The sequence below is a fragment of the Serinus canaria genome, chromosome 9, assembly GCF_022539315.1.
Source record: "Serinus canaria isolate serCan28SL12 chromosome 9, serCan2020, whole genome shotgun sequence".
Classification (NCBI taxonomy): domain Eukaryota; kingdom Metazoa; phylum Chordata; class Aves; order Passeriformes; family Fringillidae; genus Serinus; species Serinus canaria.
Window position 1 is genome coordinate 23,383,736 of NC_066323.1, and position 20,409 is coordinate 23,404,144.

Sequence of the window (20,409 nt, forward strand, 5' to 3'; positions counted from 1 at the left end):
AAGCAAGAGATAGTTTGGGTTGAGGAACTTTGTGGGAAATTCATTTCTGCAACACCTTCCCCAGGTGGCAGCAATGGCTGAAGGGGCTCAGGTGGGGAACAGAACAGGACTGAGCTCAGTCCCACAAACCCTGCAAGGCCACACAGCTTTGAAGGCTATGAAATCCAAGCAGATGCTAAAATCTTTGTTTCCCTTCTGCTGTTTGAGTGAGTGCACTTCCTTGGAGGAATTCTCCTCAAAAATTTAAGAAATGTGTGAAAAATAATAGAGCAAAAAGGGAAAAGAATTTATGGCTTGGCTCAAGAAAATTTAGATGCTCCAAAGCAAAAGTGGTCATGATGAAGTCTTTGGCAGCAAACCAGTGAAGCTCAGATTTTCTTGTTCTGTCCCCAACCTTTCACAAAGCATTTTACACACAGACAATGTGCACAAGGAAAACTGAAACCACTTGCCATGATAAGATAATTTTTTAAGTCTCACTCACCCATTAGTGCACAAAGCAATGATGGGATAAAGACAACTTCTCTGGAATCTGATGTTAAAAAAATGGCATTTATACTACAGAATACTGCAAAGAAATGATGAAACATTTTCCTGGGTTCACATGCACTGGGGAGGAACATGAAAAGACCTTTTAAGTGTATCATGTCTTATGAAATGGAAATCCTGGGTCACTACATGTAGTCTCAAAACAGAACCATGGACTGATTACACATTTTCATAGTTAAATATAATGAACAAGCCATTCTTTTTTACTGTCAGATCATGATAAATGTCCCTTCAGCTAATCATCATGAAGAATTAAGCTCATATCAAAATTCAGAGTCTACCAAGGAAGCAGCTCAAATCCTGCAAGAAGCTGAATTCATCATTCCATCAGAGATGAAGCCCCACAGCTGAGGGTAAATCCTGGACAAGCTCAGACAAGGAGAAGTACAGATTATATATACCTAATGGTTAAAGCTTGCAGAGTAATGCATCACATACCTCACAAAAAACCCAACAAAACCAAAAGTGCCTTTTTTGGTAAAACCCACAGAACCAATTAAAGGGAGAGGAGCAAGAGAAAGTGAACAAGAGTCCTGAAGAAGTGCTGCTGTGTGGGTGTGAAAGGGGGTGTGTGTCACTCACACACTCCTGTCCCTCCCCAGGTATCAGCAGCAGGGAAGCACACACCTGAGGTCAGGCTGAGTGCTCTGCAGAGCTCACACACAAGTTAGTCCAGCCAAGCCTCCTCCAGCACAGGCAAAATATGGCTAAAACCAGCTTGAAATGCTGGATTAGCCAGGCAGGACAGTCTAAGGGCAAGCCAGACAATATTGATGTTGTTAGGTCCTCAGCATTCCAGACTCTTCTAATACTGGGGGTGTGGGGGTGTCCATAATTTTTCTTCTAGCTCTTTTCCATGTCTTTTGTCTCAATTTCTTACATTCCTTTCCCACTGCTTTGTCTCCATCTCTTCCTCCTGGGCTAGCCCTTTTTCCTTTCCACACAAACAAGATTCTCTCGAAACCACTGCCTGTCTCATTCTAACAATGAACAGTGTAATTTTTCTCTGTTACCTCAAATCACTGTTTCAGTTCTTTGTACGTGCCTCTCTTCCCTCCTGCCAGTGTCCAGCAGTTCAGAAACACAAATGACAAATTCAAGTCACAAATAAAGGTATGATGTACAATTCCTGAGAATTTGCCTTGTTTAACTTCTATTCCCTAAAAGATGTGTTCCTCGAGTCTGAGCTCTTTCTCCCCAAATTCTCATCTGTGTCACACTCACTCATTGGAAAAAATGAGGGGAAATAATGTAATTACAATGCAGAGAGCAGATGAGGAATGAGAACCAAGGGTTAACTCCATACACCAAGTACAGCAGGGAGTCAAAACCAACTGTCTCACTAAGTGAAGTTTTTAACAGAAAGTATGGACAAAGAAAGAAAACAGGGGACAAAGCATGGACATCTCCCTAAAACAAGCCAACAGACCTTTCAAACAAAATACATATATATAAAATAAATAAATAAATTTATATATTTGTGCATATCTCTGAGTACTCCCACTGTGATCCCATGGGAGCAAACAAGGATCCCTCTGTAAGGGCACAGTGATGGGCAGAAATGCCCCAATCTCCTCTTCCACCTGCCCCTCAATCCTCCTCCTGTACATCCAATTTCCTGCTGCTCCTGCCAGTCCAGCACACCAGGGCTCTGTGCTCACCTTGCAACCTGCACTCCTGATCCAGCCCAGCTCCAGAGCACAGACCTGAATGCTTGAAACAGTCTAGAAGTGACTCTATTTTCTTTTTTCTCTTTCCCCTATCCTCCATTCCTTATTAATACTTCCAGCAGTAAATGCCTTCTGGGGAGCTCTGCAACAGCGAGGTCCAGCTCTGGGAAAATGAGTCACGTGCTGCCATGGCTCACAATCTCATGAGCTATGGGTCTGTAATAAAAGCAACACCATTTCATTAGAGAGGATTAAAACTGTTTGATCTCCCAGAAAACAACTACAGGGGATAGAGCAGGGCAGGTTTGCACAGAAAAAGAGATTAGAGGCACCAATATACACTTCAGGTAAGGAAACAGAGGCTCTCAGCATTGTAAAACATCAGCTTTGGAATTGTGTCAGTGACTGCCAGTAACTCAGGTGTAACACAGCTGTCAGAATGTTCAGGCTCTGTCCTGACCTGAAAAATCAGGTATTTTATACTATCTCCAGTTAGTGACACAGAAGCCCACACGTGCTTGATGTCACAGACAACAAACTGTGCCTATCTTTCTATGTAAATGGCAAATGTTGAGCTGGTCACTTGCTCCCCTTGGCCCAGTGGCTGCAGAGAACATCCATCTGCTGCAGAAAGCATTTGTGCAGCCTTAGGAAGGCCACATCTCTCTCTAGGCTTCCAGTTTTTAAAAGAAAATGCAGGTCTTCTCTAAATGCAGGTACAAGAAGTGCAGTAATTACCATTTATAGTTCCATTTTCTCTTGTATAAAGTGTGTCCACTTCTCTGGTTTATGAAGACATGGGTGGACTGGAGGAAAACTCAGGGAACGTTTTCTATGGATGGACTAAAAGAATAAAAAACAAGCTTCACTACAATTAATAAAAGCCTAGAGAAGCACAATAAAATCACCAGGGCCTTTCAGCTCATCTGGCACAGAAGGGCACACACCCCATGAGCCACCAGCCAGGCTCCTGTTTCCAAGCTGTGCTCCAGGTTCAGTCACAACCTGACCTTTTCAGCCCCAGATTCATTCCCAACCTGACCAGTTCAGCCCCAGGTTCAGTCACAACCTGACCATTTCAGCCCCAGGTTCAGTCCCAACCTGACCATTCCAGCCCCAGGTTCATTCCCAACCTGACCATTCCAGCCCCAGGTTCATTCCCAACCTGATTTTTTCAGCCCCCTGTGCTGATGCTGCTGGCAGTGCCTCCCCAGCACAGCTAGGGAGCATTACAGCTTTTCTCCAGTAACACCAAATGCTGGTAATGGTGATTTTTCCTCAATTTTTCCAATTAATGTTAACCTAACTGAATGATTTACTGGAAAACAGGAGAGGAAAAGGAAAGCTTGCATTCAGCTGGATGAAAAATGCCATTTTTCCCAGTGTACAAGACAGAGGTCTTCACAAGAGGCAGAAGGTGACAACAGAGCCCACTGGATTTTCACTGCAATCTCATGGCCCATCTACTGTCAGCAGGCTGAAGCCTTCAACTTAAAACAAATGGAAAAACTGAACATTATCCCCAGGTTCCTGTAGGTGCTTCAGGGAAGCTGTGACAGCTGAGGACCTCCTCATTCTCCTCCTTGCCTTGGTCCAGCCCAGAGGTGCTGTCCCCATGGCTGCAGACACGGCTCCAGCTCCTGACTGAGCTCTGGCACACTGGGAATATCAAATATTGACAAGTAAGAACACTTCCCTATGTTCTTTCACACACTAATGTCCACAGCTCCACTTATTTTTCAGTCTTCTAGTCCATCTAAACAAAACTTCCACTGAATTTTTCTCCAGTCCAGCCATGTCTACATAAACCAGAGGAGTGGGCACAGTTTATGTAAGGGAAAATGGAACTATAAATGGTAGTTACTGGACTTCTTGGACCTGCATTTAGAGAACACCTGCATTTTCTTTTAAAAACTTGAAGCTTAGAGAGAGATGTGGCCTTTCTAAGGCTGCACCAAAACCTACTTAGAAGAAAAAAAAAAAGAAAAAAAAAAAAAAAGAAAGGAATTCAAAGTAAAGACAGAAGAATTATCACACAATTTCAGCTGGAGATTGACCAGAAAAAGCCCAAAGCTGTTTGTAAAAGAACCTGCAGCACTAAGATTGTTTGGCACTGCAGCCCCTAAAAGGTGAGCAGGGAATGAAATGAAGACCTACAAGTTAACAGATTAGCCCCCAAATGCCTCGTTGATAAAAACAGAGTTATTGATAGAAAATACAGTATTAAAAGTTACTTTATAGTTCAGTTTTTATATTCAACAAATGCAACACTGTTCAAGGTACAATTTAGATGGCTGGTGTTTGTTTGGGGTTTTTGGTCATTTTTCCCCCAAAATCTAAACTATGCTAAATGCAAAATCAATGAAAAGCTTTCTCAACTCTCTTAAAAATGAAATTTATCTGGGAAAATTTATTGTTAGACTTGGCAAATCCTCTGCTGGGAACCAAATGGTTAAAGAAAAAATAAGGGAAAAAAAAAGCCTTAAAAGACTCAGGAGAATTAGCTGTTGCTAAAACAATTTTATGGTCCTTTCCACTCCAGTGGAGGTAGTTTGTATGGCTGACTGGAATCCATTCAATGCTGTCAAACATCTAACACTCCCATAGCCAGACGCCTCACAATGAATAACAAGCAGCCTCGCTGCCAATATGCTCGAGCTGCATTTTTTATCAGGGACTGGACCCCAACCCAGCAACACTCCAACTTCATTGTTCCATGCCTTGTTAATTTATAAGACCAAAAATTACCCACAACAAACAGAAGTGCCAAAATTCTAAAGCAAGGCAGCTACAAAATCCATCATATTTAACAAACCACAATACAGAAAGTCAGGTTCGTAAAAGAACCTGCACATCTAATTCCTCTTTTGTAGCTTAAATTGATTTCATGATCGAAAATACCACTCAATTTCAGCGGATGACTTCCATAATCTGGGGAGGCTCACAGTAAGTGCATAGAATAAAAAAGAAAGAAGTAGAAACAATGAATAAAGTGTACACAACTCTCGTTGAAACACTAAGCACATCATCTGTCATCCTGAGTATCATCATTTCCATAAATATTATCCCACCCATTGATTGCCTTGCTCAGTGCTGTTCTTCAGGCAGAATCCTGGACTCTTACCATATTTACATCCTTCATCTTTCAGCTCTAATAATGCTGAAGTGCTGACACCAGACTCTCATTGCAGGCAAGATAGAGAGTGCTCAGTGACAGCCCTGGCTCTGCGAAATTACAGCTCTGCTCTCCTGGCAGCTTTATGATTATGGCTCTGACAGGCCTCGTGTTCTGGAGCTCATCTCCTGCCCTGGGCACATCCTCCCCTTTTGCAAGCTGAAGTCAAACAGGACACACACATTTCCATGGAGGCATCTTTGAGCATTCTCAGCTTTGGGGGAAAACGAGCACCATTCTCACCATGTTTCAAACAGCTGATGACTCTGGGGTTTATTTTTAATTATACTTGCTGCTAGAGTTCCCAGGATGTAATTCTCTAGGAACCATATGGTGGTGCTGAGAAAGTCCAGAGCCTGGGTTTGTAAAGCAAAGCGAAGCAAAGCAGCTGCTTTGAGGAAAAGTGGCCATGTCATGCAAACAGCCCTGAGATAAACTGAACTCAAGTCCACAGCAGAACTCATGAGCTCATTCTTAATAAATAAAAATTGCTGCTGCACTTTAAGAGCTGAGCTGATCACCCACAGTAAAAAGGACACAGCTTTGAAGGAGTGAAGAAAAGCTGGGGCTGTGAGTGTCAGGGTGTGCACAAGTGCTTGTGGGTGCTTGTGCTGGTCTTGACAGCACTGAGCATCCCAGAGGGACAGCCTGGGCAGCCCTGCAATGCTCAGGGACATTGCTCCTTCAGCCATGCACTTTTAGGGATGTATTTAGATGTAGCACCAATGAGGTATCATTGTTTTTAAGCCTACAGAAGTAATTACTAATTTGTTACTAAAGAACTAACAATGAAGTAATAAAATGTAAATTCAGGGATTTACCACCGCTGAATTATTTTACTTAAATACAGGTATTACCTTTAATACAAAGTGATTTTTTTTAAATTTATTTTTTACAGCACTGTTTAGGCCTCTTGCTCTGAAAGCCGTGTACTATTTCTTTCTAGTTATCATTAACCTGCTGTCCTTTCTCTCTACATCTGGCCCTACAGCATTCATTAGCACATGCACTGGAGAAGAGACACCCAAATTATGCACAATTACATCTGCTTTGAAGCAGCATGATGCACATCTCCAGAAAACACCCACCTAACAGCACTGCTGGGACCCCACAAACACACACAAATACCTGACACATTTGCAACAAACACTTTGGCACAAGTGTCAAACAAGTGTACCTTGATTGTGAACAGGAAAAATAGCCACAAAAACACAAACAGTCCCAAAACCTTAACCACAAATGATGAACCACAGATAAAGCTGGTCCCAGACCTAAAAAGCTACATCCATCAATTCCACTGATATCACTGTTTAACATAAGCCTTTTAGGTTACATACTTACACAAAATCCAAGATTTAGGGAATGAAAAGCAGAACTTGAGTACTGCTTCAGTAGGCAGAAAAGAGCTTTTTATCTTAGCACAGCCTAATGAGACATTAATAGTGTGGTTAAGGACTATCAGCAAGTCAGCAGCCAGTTGGGAGGAAAGCTGGGCCTGGGGACAGACAGCTGTGAAGGGACAGACACATCCCTGCAAATGCACCATCACTCCTGCACAAGCAACTGAAGGCTGCACAATTTATGTCAAACCCAATTCTCAGCCACATGTTTAGTCCAACAATATGACAGCTGGATAACACCCAGCAAATATTCTCAGAACTAACACAATTGTAATTACGTGGGGTTTCTTTATTCCTGCTCCACTTGAAAACTGACTTTTGGAAATATGTGTTTCAATTTAACCTACTCCATTTTGACAGAAATACTTAATTTCAAGCAGCTCCATTGCTACAGAGGAGAGGATCCTTACCACCAGGAAATCAGGCTACTCTGTGGCATCAAACACCTGCATGGAAGAGAACTGTCATTACCCAAGAGGGGCCAGAAAGCTCCTTGTATCCCCCCAGGGAGCTGTTCAAGGCTACATGAGCTCTAATTCTGCTGAGGACTTCTGTAACAGATGGAAATAAGGCAAATGCATTAAACAATTTAGATTATTATTTCCAGAAATACTTCTACAGTACTCAAGTGTCAAAATGCTTTTAAATCAGGCAAATTGCACGTGGCAAGACTTACAAAGCTGACTGCAAGAATTAGATGCTTACACTCCATGAAATTCAGTTGATTCCAGAGATATAGCTCCACTGCTGCTTTTTAAAAATTCACCCATGACTGACCATAACATGAGAGCAGTATCTTAATGAGTATAAAGCCCAAGAGAAATAAACCAAAAATTTAATGCAGGTTTATTTTTGCATGTTTACAGCACGGTGAAAGCCATCCTCTTCCCTTTCCCACAGAAAAAGGTCATTGCAAGGTGTGCCCTCAGGGCAGTTCCCCTGGTTTTTACAAGGTCTCCTCCTGCCCTGGATTCACAAAGGATTTGAACCTGATGTAAATTCACATAACCTGGGTCCATGAGAACCAACTATGAAAGGACTGCAAGAAGTGCTGCTAAATCAGACAGGGCTGCTTGGAGATCTTTAACAGAAACCTCATCACAGCTGAGGGCTCCTCCAGTTTCTGTTTTCAGAGGAGGTTTCCTGCTAAGTGCTTAGAAAAAGCAAAATGCCATTTAAAATAACTTTCCCTGTCCTTTTTTATGGTTGTTTTCTGAAATCTAACCACAAGGAATTGAATATACTGCTTTAACCTCTGCTAAGTACAGTTTTTATACTTATTGACAGCTGGTGTTGATCATTTGAATTGGAAAACTTGCAGGAAGGAAGCACCTGAGTTCAGCCCTGAGTGTTCTCCAAAGTCTCCAGGAGTGTTTTATGATACCATTCAATGTCATTAATCAAGGAGTTCATTACTGGCTGGCAGAAACTCTTTGTTGCTGTGAACTCACTCAGCACAAAGTTATTTTGTTCATAGCTGCCACTTCCTTTTCAAATTTGTAAGGTTACTGTGCATCAGCCTCCCACTGCTGCAAATTTGGCACTCTTTCCTCTAAGCTTTTCTTTCCCTTAAGGTGACCATTTAACAGACCTTGGGTCTTTTATTTTTTATTCTGCATTCCTCATAATTTAAGACACCTGAGTTATTTTCTGTAAGCCTTCCAGACACTGCTGAATTTTTACCAGAAAATTTACAGTAAGATTGTGTATTTGTTTTCCCCAAAGGCCCCTCCCCTGTAAGCCCTGGCCACTGCAGTAACACAGGCACACCAGGATACCCCAAGTCTGTTTTTCCACTGGCAGATGCCCCTTCTGTCCTTGAATTGAATCTAGAAGGAATCTAGAGAGTTTGCTTGCTCAGTGCAAAGGTCCCATGTGCTGCTTCTCAGCAGGGATCATCTCTTCTGGTTAAATGCAACATTTAAACCCACTGATGGGAGCAGACTGATCAACCAGCCACCAAGAACAACCATCTATCTACATGTATTTTCTGTTTGGCCTTTTTCTTTTTTTTTTCACTCCCCTAAGCTCTGATTTGCTGTTAATTCTGTGTAATTTTCCCCCCAGGTCCCAGAGACACCCCAGCTGCAAAGGACCACAGCAGAAGTGGCTGGACAGGCATGGAAAGCCCAGCTCCTTCATCTGGATTTTCTCTGCCAGCAAGGACAACAGACCTTGCTAGAAGCTTTCACCTTCTCATGCCTTTCTTGCATTTCTTCTCAGCCACATGAACTTTTAAGAATCAACACTCAAAAGATCTGCCAAAAATAGGCATCAGAGAGTCTCTTTCATTACAACCTGAAACCAGACCCTTTCAAATACAAATGGTATTTAGTGGATCTTTTCTCAATATTTTCCATCTTTCTCCTTGATGCCATAGAAAGGCTGTCATTGATTTTGATCCAATTTTGATCACAATCACTATTTCTGTGCTCCCTGACACTCCTGCAATTCCATGCATCTTGCATCTTAAACATCCCTTTCTGTATTTTTCCTGCCTCTATCTGCTCCTCTTCCCAAAGTTCATTCTTCTATCACTTTTTTATATCACTGTTATCACATTAATTGCTGAGCTTGTCCCCACGAAATTACCTGCCTTGAGGCACATCTTTCTGCTTTCTCCTAGTGCTTAATCTCTGATCATATCTTGGTTTTATAATCCCTATCAAGCCTTTTATTAGCTTTTGCTTTTATTACTCCTAAAATCACAAAACACAATATGCTGGACTTTGCTCTTGCCTAACAGTCATCCATCCTAAAAACAGCAGGTCTGTGGCTTTTTACATTCTCCTCATTTAATGATTTCTCAGCCATTAGACCATTAGCAATACTTTATGCTTATGAACTCCTTGCAGTAAGAGCACAGAGAAGTACCAGATAGGCCTTCCCACATCCCTTTGCATTCCCACCACGGGCAAAGGGATTCTGATCCAGAGACAGGATGGGGGAACCTCTGGAGCCATGAACTGGCAAAGGAAATCTGAAGGAAAGGAAATGGGAAAGGAAAAGGGAAAAGGGAAAAGGAAGGGGAAAGGGGAAAAGGAAAGGGGAAAAGGAAAGGGGAAAAGGAAAGGGGAAAAGGAAAGGGGAAAAGGAAAGGGGAAAAGGAAAGGGGAAAAGGAAAGGGGAAAAGGAAAGGGGAAAAGGAAAGGGGAAAAGGAAAGGGGAAAGGGGAAAAGGGAAAGGGGAAAAGGGAAGGAAATCTGTGCCTGGCAGGGCAGCAACTCCTGAGTGCCCACTGGTCCAGCAGTAAGCCATCCCACAGATGTTGGGGGATGGCTGGCAGAAGCAGTAGTGCCACTGTGGGGACAGGATGGCCAAGCCCCACTGGAGGCCCAAAGTGAAGCACTCACACCTGGAGCTGGGGGGACTGGTCAGATTGCAGCCATTTCTGATCCTACAGAAATGCTCACTCTGTTTCCACCCCAGACACTCCAGCTGGAGTAGGACTGCAGGTCCCTGCTGGCCCTGCAGGAGCCAGGGAACACCTCAGTGGGATGTGGCTCCAGGAGTGTGGGCAGGGTGTGTCACCCCACCTGCTGATACACCTGCACCACGTGCACTCCAGAACTGCCTCTCCTCCTGCTCCTCTCTGTATTTCAGTCGAGAGCAGTTTACTTCACTCTGAACAAAAAATAAAATGAACATCAGGAATGATGTGTAAGTACAGAGCTCGTACAGCAATGCAGAAACTGAGCACATGAAAAAGGAGAGCAGCTTTAAAACACAGAGGCAGAAAAAGAAATAGACCAAGAGGAAGATGCTAAGGAAGGGTAAGGCAAGTTGGTGTGTGTAGCTGGCACCAGGAGGCAGCCAGGGCTCCTAGCAGGAGGAAGGACAATTAGATTGAGCAGATGAAAGCAATGATGATGATTGCTGGTGCTGCAGACCCGGGCTGGCCTGCATTAGGCTAAGTAAGCTGGATGCAAGCCAGCATCATTGAACAAATGGCATGGCACATCCCCAGGAATCTGAGGAGAGATTACCAATATCTTAAAGGTGACCTCTCACACTTGCTATCCCAGCAAATCAGGCAATTCTCTTGGCTGTAATGGACAAGATCAGCAGAGGCCACTCTCCTGAAGTTATGCTTGCCTCATACAAATAGGATTTTTAGTTTTAGATTTAATATCAATTGACTGCACCTCATTTGAGCAAAATATCCTAAGTGCTTTATTGGTTTATTTCAGCCCTTCCCCATTTTAAAGAAAACATAATCTAACTTTCCATTATTCATTATCATCCAGGCAGGCAACAAGAGGAAAAAAAGACCCCTAATTTTTAGCCATATTGTCTATTAAAAATGCAAAACGTTTCCTAAAAGGGCAGGCACATTAATTAAGGCTGCCTCGGGATAAATGAAGATTACTAGGAGTGCTCTGCTTTCCTGGATGAGTTTTCCATTATAATCAAATGAAACCAATTACTGCATTTGTAATGGAAGCTACCTAAGCTGAACATTTCCACTTTTGCAGAAGCTGGGGAGTAAAGTGCACAAACAATAAAAGGTCCCCAAATGCTCAGGAAAGGAAAAGAGAATGTAACTTTTCTGGGGAAAACAAAGAATCCTGTAAGTAAACCCAACAGTAAAACACTGGGTACAAATCAAATGGCCCCAGTGTAATTGAGAATCACAGCCTGGATTCCCAGAAGCCATCTCCAGCAGGAAATGCTGAACCTGAGCACTGAACTCCTTTCCGCTCCTTCAGAGGAGAAAATAAAGCTTAATTAGGCTCAATTTTCTAAATAATGGTTATCCTCTGTAACGTATCAGGAAAATTTCAAACCAGTATCAGATGAATGCTTGTTCAAACAGTGAAACATGCTCTGTCTTCTAAATATCATCTTACTCTGCAGGCAACTGAAAGGATTGAGGGTAACACACACTGAGGCACAGCTTTTATTTTCAAACATCCTTTGCCATCCTACTGAGCAGCCCCTAGAACACACAACAGCACCTTCTTCTGCCCATGGAGACTGCCAGTGACAGAAAGCAAAGATAACTTCAGGGAAAAAAGAATTAATGGAATTTCAGACACAAAAGCATTTTCTGAACTTATTCCAAAAGGAAGAAGGCAAATGTTTAAAGGTATTGCTAGGGAACTAAGAAGGTCCCAAATAAAATTATTTGAATAATCTTTAAAGAGAGTCTGAAGCCTGAGAGACACTTTGGAGAGAACTGTACTTCCAAATCACCTAAAAGCAATACACTCATTGAATTCATCCATGATTATCCACTGTTCACCTGGATCATGAATTTTACCCCCAGTAAGCTAAGCAAGAGCATGCTAACTATGAGGCTGATAAAGGCAATGCAGAATTCTGTTTTAGCATTCTGTCCCTGAAATCAGCAATGAAGCTCTACAGTGATTTTAGAGGTATCCATCTATAGTCACATACAGCAATATATTTATAGTAATAATGTACTTTGATTTCTGGTTCCCTTTTAGACTCATTTAAAAACAATTTCTGAGTGAAAACAGGGGCAGAGGCAGGAACATTGTACACATGCTCTAAGTTTAACACTCCTCCATGGGGAACATTGTGACACCACCAGACTTCGGCACGATGCAGATCTGCAGCACCTGCAGCTCCAGTGCCCGCTATCCTACTCAGGAACCTGGAAAAATTTCATAAAGGTTTCCCATGTTCATCTCTGAATGTCAGGTAAACTAGCAAGTTTGCCATGCATGAAAAGGAAAGGAAAAGTGAGGCAATATGAACTGAGTTTTAACTAAAATACCAAGTGAAATTCTGTCAGAATACAACAAGTGGTTGAGGTTTTATTTTAATTTATGTATTATACTGACTCTAGGTATGGCTCTGTCAGGTGTTCTACAGTGAAGGGAGCTGCAATATTAAAGATTTCGGAAGGTTGCAAACCTTCCACAAGGTTTGCAACCTTCCAAAATCACATAGAATCATTCTTCTCCTATAAAAAAACCTTCCTTTGTTTAGAATAGACTCTACCACAGCTTCTTTCTGTGGAATCTCTAGACTACCTTCTCTTACACGATGTGGTGACCAAAGTTCTACACAGAATTATATATTTAAATTTGAGCATTTCCATCTCTGCTCTAAGAATTCCTTTATTTTAAAGGCAGGCAGTTCTACCTGCATTTTTTAGATTAGTTGTTATACCCTACTTAAGGCCACACTGCTACATTTTTTACCACTGACAGCTGTGTTAACTTCATACAGACATAGCTGCATCCTCAGCCATTTCAGTAATTTCCATCTTATCTCCAACACCTTGAGAGAACACCTGCCAGTCATATGCTGCTATTATTTATGTGACAGTTCTACCACCCTAGTTCTTTCCCCTTAATCTACACCACTCACAAAGCTGTTTCCAATTCAAGTGCATTTTCATCCTTTACTTATGTACATGCTGCCAAATAAGTCTGAAGTTTTTCACGCTCTTTTCCCAACTTCTGTATGACAGGTGAACTTATAACAGACCTGTACTGCCTTCCTGATGTCTCAGTCAATAGAAAAGTAAAGGGACTGTAAAATTGTGAAAGCCAATTCTTTTGCCTTTATTTAAGAGGTGACTTTTCTAGATCCTTATACCAAATCCTGTGGGATGTCCTCACATGCTACAATTACTGCTGGGATAACACCTGATTGATATCCAGTATCAATTTTTGTTTAGAAAACTCTGCAGCAAAGGCAGAGCTCTCTGCCTTACCAGGTTCCTTCTACAGAAACAAATCCCCCCAACCCTTTCATTTCAAAGCAGACTCTACTGAACCCCACCATGACTCTCTGTAAAATCTGCACGGATTATTAGACACGGATCTAGTTAAAGACTAAAAACTGCTGCAAGGACAACACCAACTTGTTTAAATGTTTATCCAGAAGGAGGAAACTGGAAAGTGGGAGTAGCAGGTAAGGAGGGAGCACTTACCGTGGCGGAGAGCTGCGGTCCATTGAGCTGTGCGTGCAGGATGGCCTCGTTGATGGAGCTCCAGATCCCCGCCAGGGCCCTTTCCAGCTCCTGCGAGGCTGCCATTTCATTAGTCAGGTATTCCAGCGTGGAGATGAACTCCCTCCACGGAGCATCCAGCTCTGCCACGCTGGCCAGGCAGCCCCTCATGACATTGAGGCAGTATCCCACGCAGGGCCTGATGAGGGTCAGCCCCTGGCAGTGCGGGCAGTACTGCATCCTCACCAGCGCCCTGCTGCACTCCTTGCTCAGAGCCGCGTGCTCCGTGCTGTTGATCACCTCGATGCCCAGGCTCAGGGCCCGGCTCAGCATCCTGCTGGCCCAAAGAGATTTGGACAGCTCTGTAACCATGTTTTTAGAATAGTGTCCAAAAGGATTGATGTCTTGCCTTGTAAGCCGCAGACACTCCGTGTAGTCCTCTGACAGATCTGTAATCCCTGGGTTTATGAGCCGGCTGTACACCAGAGGAAAGAGGCTGTCAAAGAACCGCAGAACTGCACTTTCCACGGTGGTCTCTGCGCCCAGAATGTAGAGAGAGATGTCTGTAAAAAGCTCCTTAACGGGCTCTGCTGCTTCTTTAGCCATAGGTCTGTAAGCTCTCTCAAACAGGGAACTTGTGTGGTTCTCAGCAAAACGAAGCAAAGACTCAAAGGCCTCTAAAAAGGGGCAGGGGAGAGAAAGAACTAGAGGTTAATGGCAGGCACCTGAAATCTCAGTCACAGGACTAACTCTGTCCTGAACAGGAACATCAATATTACATGGAATCTGCAATATCAATGCAATAATAGGTAATACAGCTTTCAGCAGTAATGTGATTAAAGGGACCCCCAAGTATTGCCTGTTCACAATGAAGGCAACACTGAACAAACAATTGTTTTTCTTAAAAAAAAGATGAGTCTGTTCTCACTAGCCAGACCCTGATCCACCAAGGACTCACACAGATTCCAGGCTAGGGCTGGAGCACAGTCCAGGGCTGTGTAAGGTGGTTTTTAGAACTCACACTGCATTTTGGCTTGGTGCACTTCCAAAGCACCTTCAGCTCAACTGTGAGGCAACTGAATACACACAGCAGCTGAAGGTTTTGTTTCACAGTGCTTGACTAGGTGGCTGAGAGGCACTTCTTGCAAAGTACAACTCCAAGATGAAGGAAAAGAATATTGCTGTGTGAATAAATTCTCTCCCCATTAACATTGGCCATGTCTGGACACCAGCCAGTGGCTGGGGAAGACTTGACATCATGTCCACTATGACCCAAAACCTAAGTGAAATAAACAAATCAGGAAAACATTATCTCCTTTAATTACACCATTTCTAAGTGGCCTAAGGAAAAATATTATTTAAGGAGTTCCACAGTTAACACATTTCAAATGGCACATGGCACGTATTGTACACCCAAACCACTGACTGGTTTGGGATTCATGGACAGGGCAAGGAAGGGATCAGTTTTCCAGATTATTTTTAATGACACAGAAGACAATAATCCACACCATTCCCACTGCTTTCTTTGGAAGCTCTCCAACAAAAAGCCTCTGACATAAATCATCCTTGCACTCCTCTGGGTGGCAAGCAGCTCCAGGCAAGGCAGGAGATCTGTCACTCCATAGCTCCTGAGGCCTGGCCAGATAATGGGGTTGTGGTCTAATCCTCCTCTCCATTCATGGCAACATGGCTGTGGGATTCCCTGCTCTGCAGCACAGCCCCAAATCACCCAGAGATCAGCCCCAGGAAGAGCAGCCACAATGCACAGCTCCAGACCTGCACACCCTGGCAAGGTTCTGCAGCAAAGCCTGCACTGTGCCATCCCTGGGACAGCTCCCTGGGCAGCTGACTCCTGCTCTGACAAGCACTGCAATCCCTTTTAGCACAGAGTGTGCTTTAACTACACTGAGAGCACATCTCACTGCTGCGTTTTGCACACACACACTGCAAAAAATCCCTTCAGCACTCGCACTGGGATTACAGCAGCTAACAGTTTGGAAGGGCTTATAAAATCCTAGAAATTAAGAAAGCAGATACACTCCAGCTGAAGGGATGACAGTACATTCTTGGCAGAGAAATATCTAGCCAAGTTTCAGTCTGAAGCAGAGCTGACAACAATTCTGAAAATTGGATCCAGGATAGGAATCTTGACACAACCTATGTGTGCTACTGCACACTGTTAAAAGGAGTTTTTGTTTGCCACATCACCTCTATGTGTTTATTCCTAAAGGAAACCAAAACACCATTTTTATCATACTAAAAACTCAATAGAAATATTACAAAACATACAAACAGGTGTTTAAGTTTCCTCCCTATGCATGGTCCCTTAGAGATATGCAGCTTATAATTAAATTATAGGAGCAGGGGCTGCTGTCTACAATGCCACCAATCTCACACTCTTCCTTTATCTTCCATATCCATAAAGGCAGAACTGCAGGCATCACTCTCCTTACCTGAAAACTAAATAAAATTCATTTCTCAATGTGTTAGTGTCATTATTTTCCCAAGACAATAAAAGCCCCAGTGAAACATATGAACAAAACATCCATTGGCAGCATACATCCCAAAAAAAGAGATTTCAGGAGATTCCTGGGATACTAAGTTGCAGGCTAGAAACCATGTAGTATTTTATTTTCAAACCTCTTAACTGTGAAAATTCTGCATTCTATTCAATAAAATTCTGCATTATTCTGAGACAAGCATGAAATCATGATATATAATAATGACATTTATTTTTCATGGCGTAAGGGAAAAACTGTGATAACAAACAGCTTCATTCCTCCTGCAAGAAGAGCCCTCACACCAAAAACATGGCACAAAAATACTGCTGGTGATTACAGATGTGCTGCAAACCCCTGTAAGGCACCATGTGCTTCCCTATAACCACTGGTCAGACACGAAATGTGACCTGTGCCTTAGGGTAATTACATTTCAGAAGGAAATAGGCAGGTCCTTTTCCATTTTTAAGGCATTAATCAAATTACTGTTCTTAGACCTTTAAATCAGATATTAGTTGAAGGGGCTTCATGCAATCAAATGATGTGGCAACAATGGACAGCTTGAGTTGTGGCTGTAGAGGGCAGGAGCTGCTGAGGTGGTTAATGATCTGCTTTTTAGTCCCCTTTGTGTGGTACTTTGTACAAAGTTTCTAAACTCCAAGGAAGGTTTACCACTATCTGCAAGACCAGCTTCTCATCTATGTTGTCAAATACAGCAAACTTCAGGCAGTTATGAACTCACAAAAAGCTGAATTCTAAGCCTAAAGATACACTGGGAGAATTATTTGATCATCTTTCACTGCCTTTGGCTTTAACACAACCCTACCAGCAGCATGGAATATATTGCAAATATATCAGTTCTGAACAGAAATAAGCCTTAACTGAAATAATCCAACATTTGATGAAAATATCAAATTTAGAAGTTTTTTGTCTTCCATTTGTATTAAAGCAAATAGGAAGGTGGAGAGCAAGGTTTGTTCCCCTGCTGCTGAAAAATCCCTTTTTGATTTAGGACTACAGGAAAAGTGAAATGACAATTAGTTTTGAATTCTGAACGCCCACACTGGTGACTGCTTAATAAAAGGCAGCATCACCTTCCACAGGGAGAATTTTGTTCAAAGCATGTGCTCATGGATGATATTCATCAGATCTTTGGCTGGAAGGTTGTGCAAGATCTCCAATCAAAAGAGGCTCAGTTTGGTATTAATTCCTCAGAGGTAATACAATTAATACATGTAATTAATGCAAATATGCTTGCACCTTACTGCCCTGCAAGAATTAGTCACAGAACAACTGCAAGCAGGACAAATTGAAAAATCATTCAGCCCCTGGAATACCCCTGTTTTTGTAATAAAAAAGAAATCGGGAAAATGGAGACTTTTACATGATTTAGGGCAGATAAATGCTGTAATGGCAACAATGGGAGCTTTACAACCAGGCCTTCCTACACTACAGTGATTCCACAGGAATGGCAGATAGCTGTCATTGGTTTGGAAGATTCTTTCTTCACATTCTTATTCCACTGGCTGAGCAAGACAAAGAAAAATTTGCTTTTACTGTGCCTTCCATAAATCATGCTGAACCCAATAAAAGATATCAATGGAGGGTATTCCCCCAAGGCATGAAAAATTCACCAACTATTTGTCAATGGTTTGTGGCACAGGCCTTGTCAGAAGTCACTTGACTCCAACACTGGTGTGCCTGGACCCTCCAGCACAGCTGCTCAAACCCAGCTCACCTCTGGAAGTTCCCATCTGTCCTGCTGGGCTCATGGAATGAGCTGTGGGGACAAGCCCAGCTGCTGCCAGCCCTCAATGCACCCAAACTGGATTATGCTCACCCTGACACACTGTCCTGGCTTGACTATCTGATTCCTTTATCCCTAACTGTCTGTCCTGTTTATGCTGAATAAGAAGTTCTGCACCTTTAGGATGTGAAAAATGAGTGTTTTATGATTGGCTTTTTGCAAATATTAAAATGAATATTCTATGTGTTGTGTTAGAAAGTTATGCTGTGTAAATTCTCTTAAGTAGGGTGTTAAATATAGTTTTAGGTTAAAAAAAATGTTAAAATAGAAACTATGCTATGTAGGATACTTTTTTTAAAGAAAGGACTCGCACTGAGAGAGGAGCCACAGGACACCTCAATCTTTCAGAGAAAGAGAATTTATTGTCCCCTTATGAGGAGAAACAAACTTCTTCCTGCCTTGAGGGTGTTGTCAGGATCAGAGGAAGAAGCTGACACTGCCCAGACAGAATCCTGTGTTTGAGTGGAATTTATGCACCATGGATGAGGTGTATGAATATTCAGCAGGCTGTTGTTTTTAAGGGTTAATCCTCTGTTAACGTGGGGCCTTTTTTGAGCTTATGTTGCCCAGAAAAGGTACCTGGACTGTCTGTAACTCTTTGTTTCTATTGTCCTGATCCAAATTGTCCAAATTATTATTACTGTAATTTTATTACTATTTTTATAACCACTTTATTACTATTAAACTTTTAAAATTTTAAAACCAAGTGATTGGCATTTTTCACAAGGACTTGTTCCAGAGAGTGAAGGGGGAGAGAAGCAGTGCACAGTTTGTTTTCAGACACTGCACTCATTCCTCCACATTCCCACTCCTGAACTGTGCTGTCCATGGATGATCAGACAGCAGGACAGAGCTCTCCTTTGTTTTAGTTAGTTTAGCTAGCTGAGGCAAACAAGTTCCCTGGACTGTGTTTTTTTTCCTTTTTTCCCTTTTCTTTGGACCTGTTCACACCTGCTCTGGACTGAACACCAGCAGAGCACCGGCAGCTCCACCTGCGGCCACTGGGCTGAGCCTGGCCTGCGGCAGTTCCAGCGCCGGAGGGACTGATGAGAGACTGAGTGAGCTGAGCTGCAACCCGGGGAGGGGACTTTGTGGGTTTGTCATCTCTGTTGGAGCAGCAAGGGCTTTTATTGTTTAATAAACAAATATTTTCCACTTTTCTCCAAGGAGGTATTTTCCCCCAGACCGGTTGGGGGAGGGGTCAAATGAATCTGCTTTTCTAGAGGAGCCCTTTGGGGGTTCTCTCCCAAATTTGCTCTGAACCAGGACACACACACACACATGAAGTGTGGAACAGAACTCCCCAGCTAGTGAAAGTCAGAAAGAGGTATGTTTATGGACAGCACTGGGCACAAGGGGAATAATTTCCCAAAGGCATGTGCAAAAAAATCACAGGCTCTGGCTATTTATCTAAAAAGTCTTACATACCCATATAATCACCTAAAATGCCTAATACATATTCATTACCTAACCCCACCTATCCTTGCTTTGTATTAAAATGTATTTAAATGAGTCCAAAGTTCCTTTTATGCCTGTGCAGTCTCCTGCAAGATTGAATTGGGTCGGTGAGTTTGAAATGGGTCAGTGAGCTCTGGAATGGGTCAGTGGGTTCTGGAATGGGTCAGTGGGTTCTGAAATGGGTCAGTGGGTTCTGAAATGGGTCAGTGGGTTCTGGAATGTGTCAGTGGGTTCTGAAATGGGTCAGTGGGTTCTGGAATGGGTCAGTGGGTTCTGGAATGGGACAGTGAGTTCTGAAATGGGTCAGTGGGTTCTGGAATGGGTCAGTGGGTTCTGGAATGGGTCAGTGAGTTCTGGAATGGGACAGTGGGTTCAGAAATGGGACAGTGGGTTCAGAAATGGGACAGTGAGTTCTGAAATGGGTCAGTGGGTTCTGGAATGGGTCAGTGGGTTCTGGAATGGGTCAGTGAGTTCTGAAATGGGTCAGTGGGTTCAGAAATGGGTCAGTGGGTTCAGAAATGGGTCAGTGGGTTCTGGAAAGGTGGTCTGCTGAGGTCAAAGTGACCCTTTACTTTTGCCTTGCTGGCAGGCTTTGGACCCTTTGGCAGTAGCTCAAGTTTTGGGGCCCAGGTGCAGCCACGGTCCTCTTCTTTTTCACAATTAAATCTTCATCCCATCCTGCTTCTTTAAACACACTAAAGACAGGCAAGTGATATATAACCCTAGCCTTAACTACCTTATCTGCTAATAATTAACTATCCCTTATTATTTCTAGTCTTCTTGCTATACTCTTAATTGTTTCTATCCCCCCTACTCAATCTAGCTAACTTTTTAACTCTTTCAGATTGTTTAAACCCTTGATTCCCACACAGATGGACAAACACTGCTTTGCAGGTACAGCATTTGTGCTTGTTCACCCCGAGC

General features: G+C 42.8%; 1 protein-coding gene across 1 annotated transcript in view; it reads right to left on the bottom strand.

The window, feature by feature from the left end:
- The window catches only part of LOC103815703 (glypican-5-like), a 362,048-nt gene that overhangs the window by 263,101 nt on the left and 78,538 nt on the right, over positions 1 to 20,409 (bottom strand). Inside the window, exon 3 of the mRNA XM_018913241.3 lies at positions 13,705 to 14,399. Coding sequence (XP_018768786.2) covers positions 13,705 to 14,399 — 695 coding nt within the window. The remainder of the gene's footprint in view (positions 1 to 13,704; positions 14,400 to 20,409) is intronic.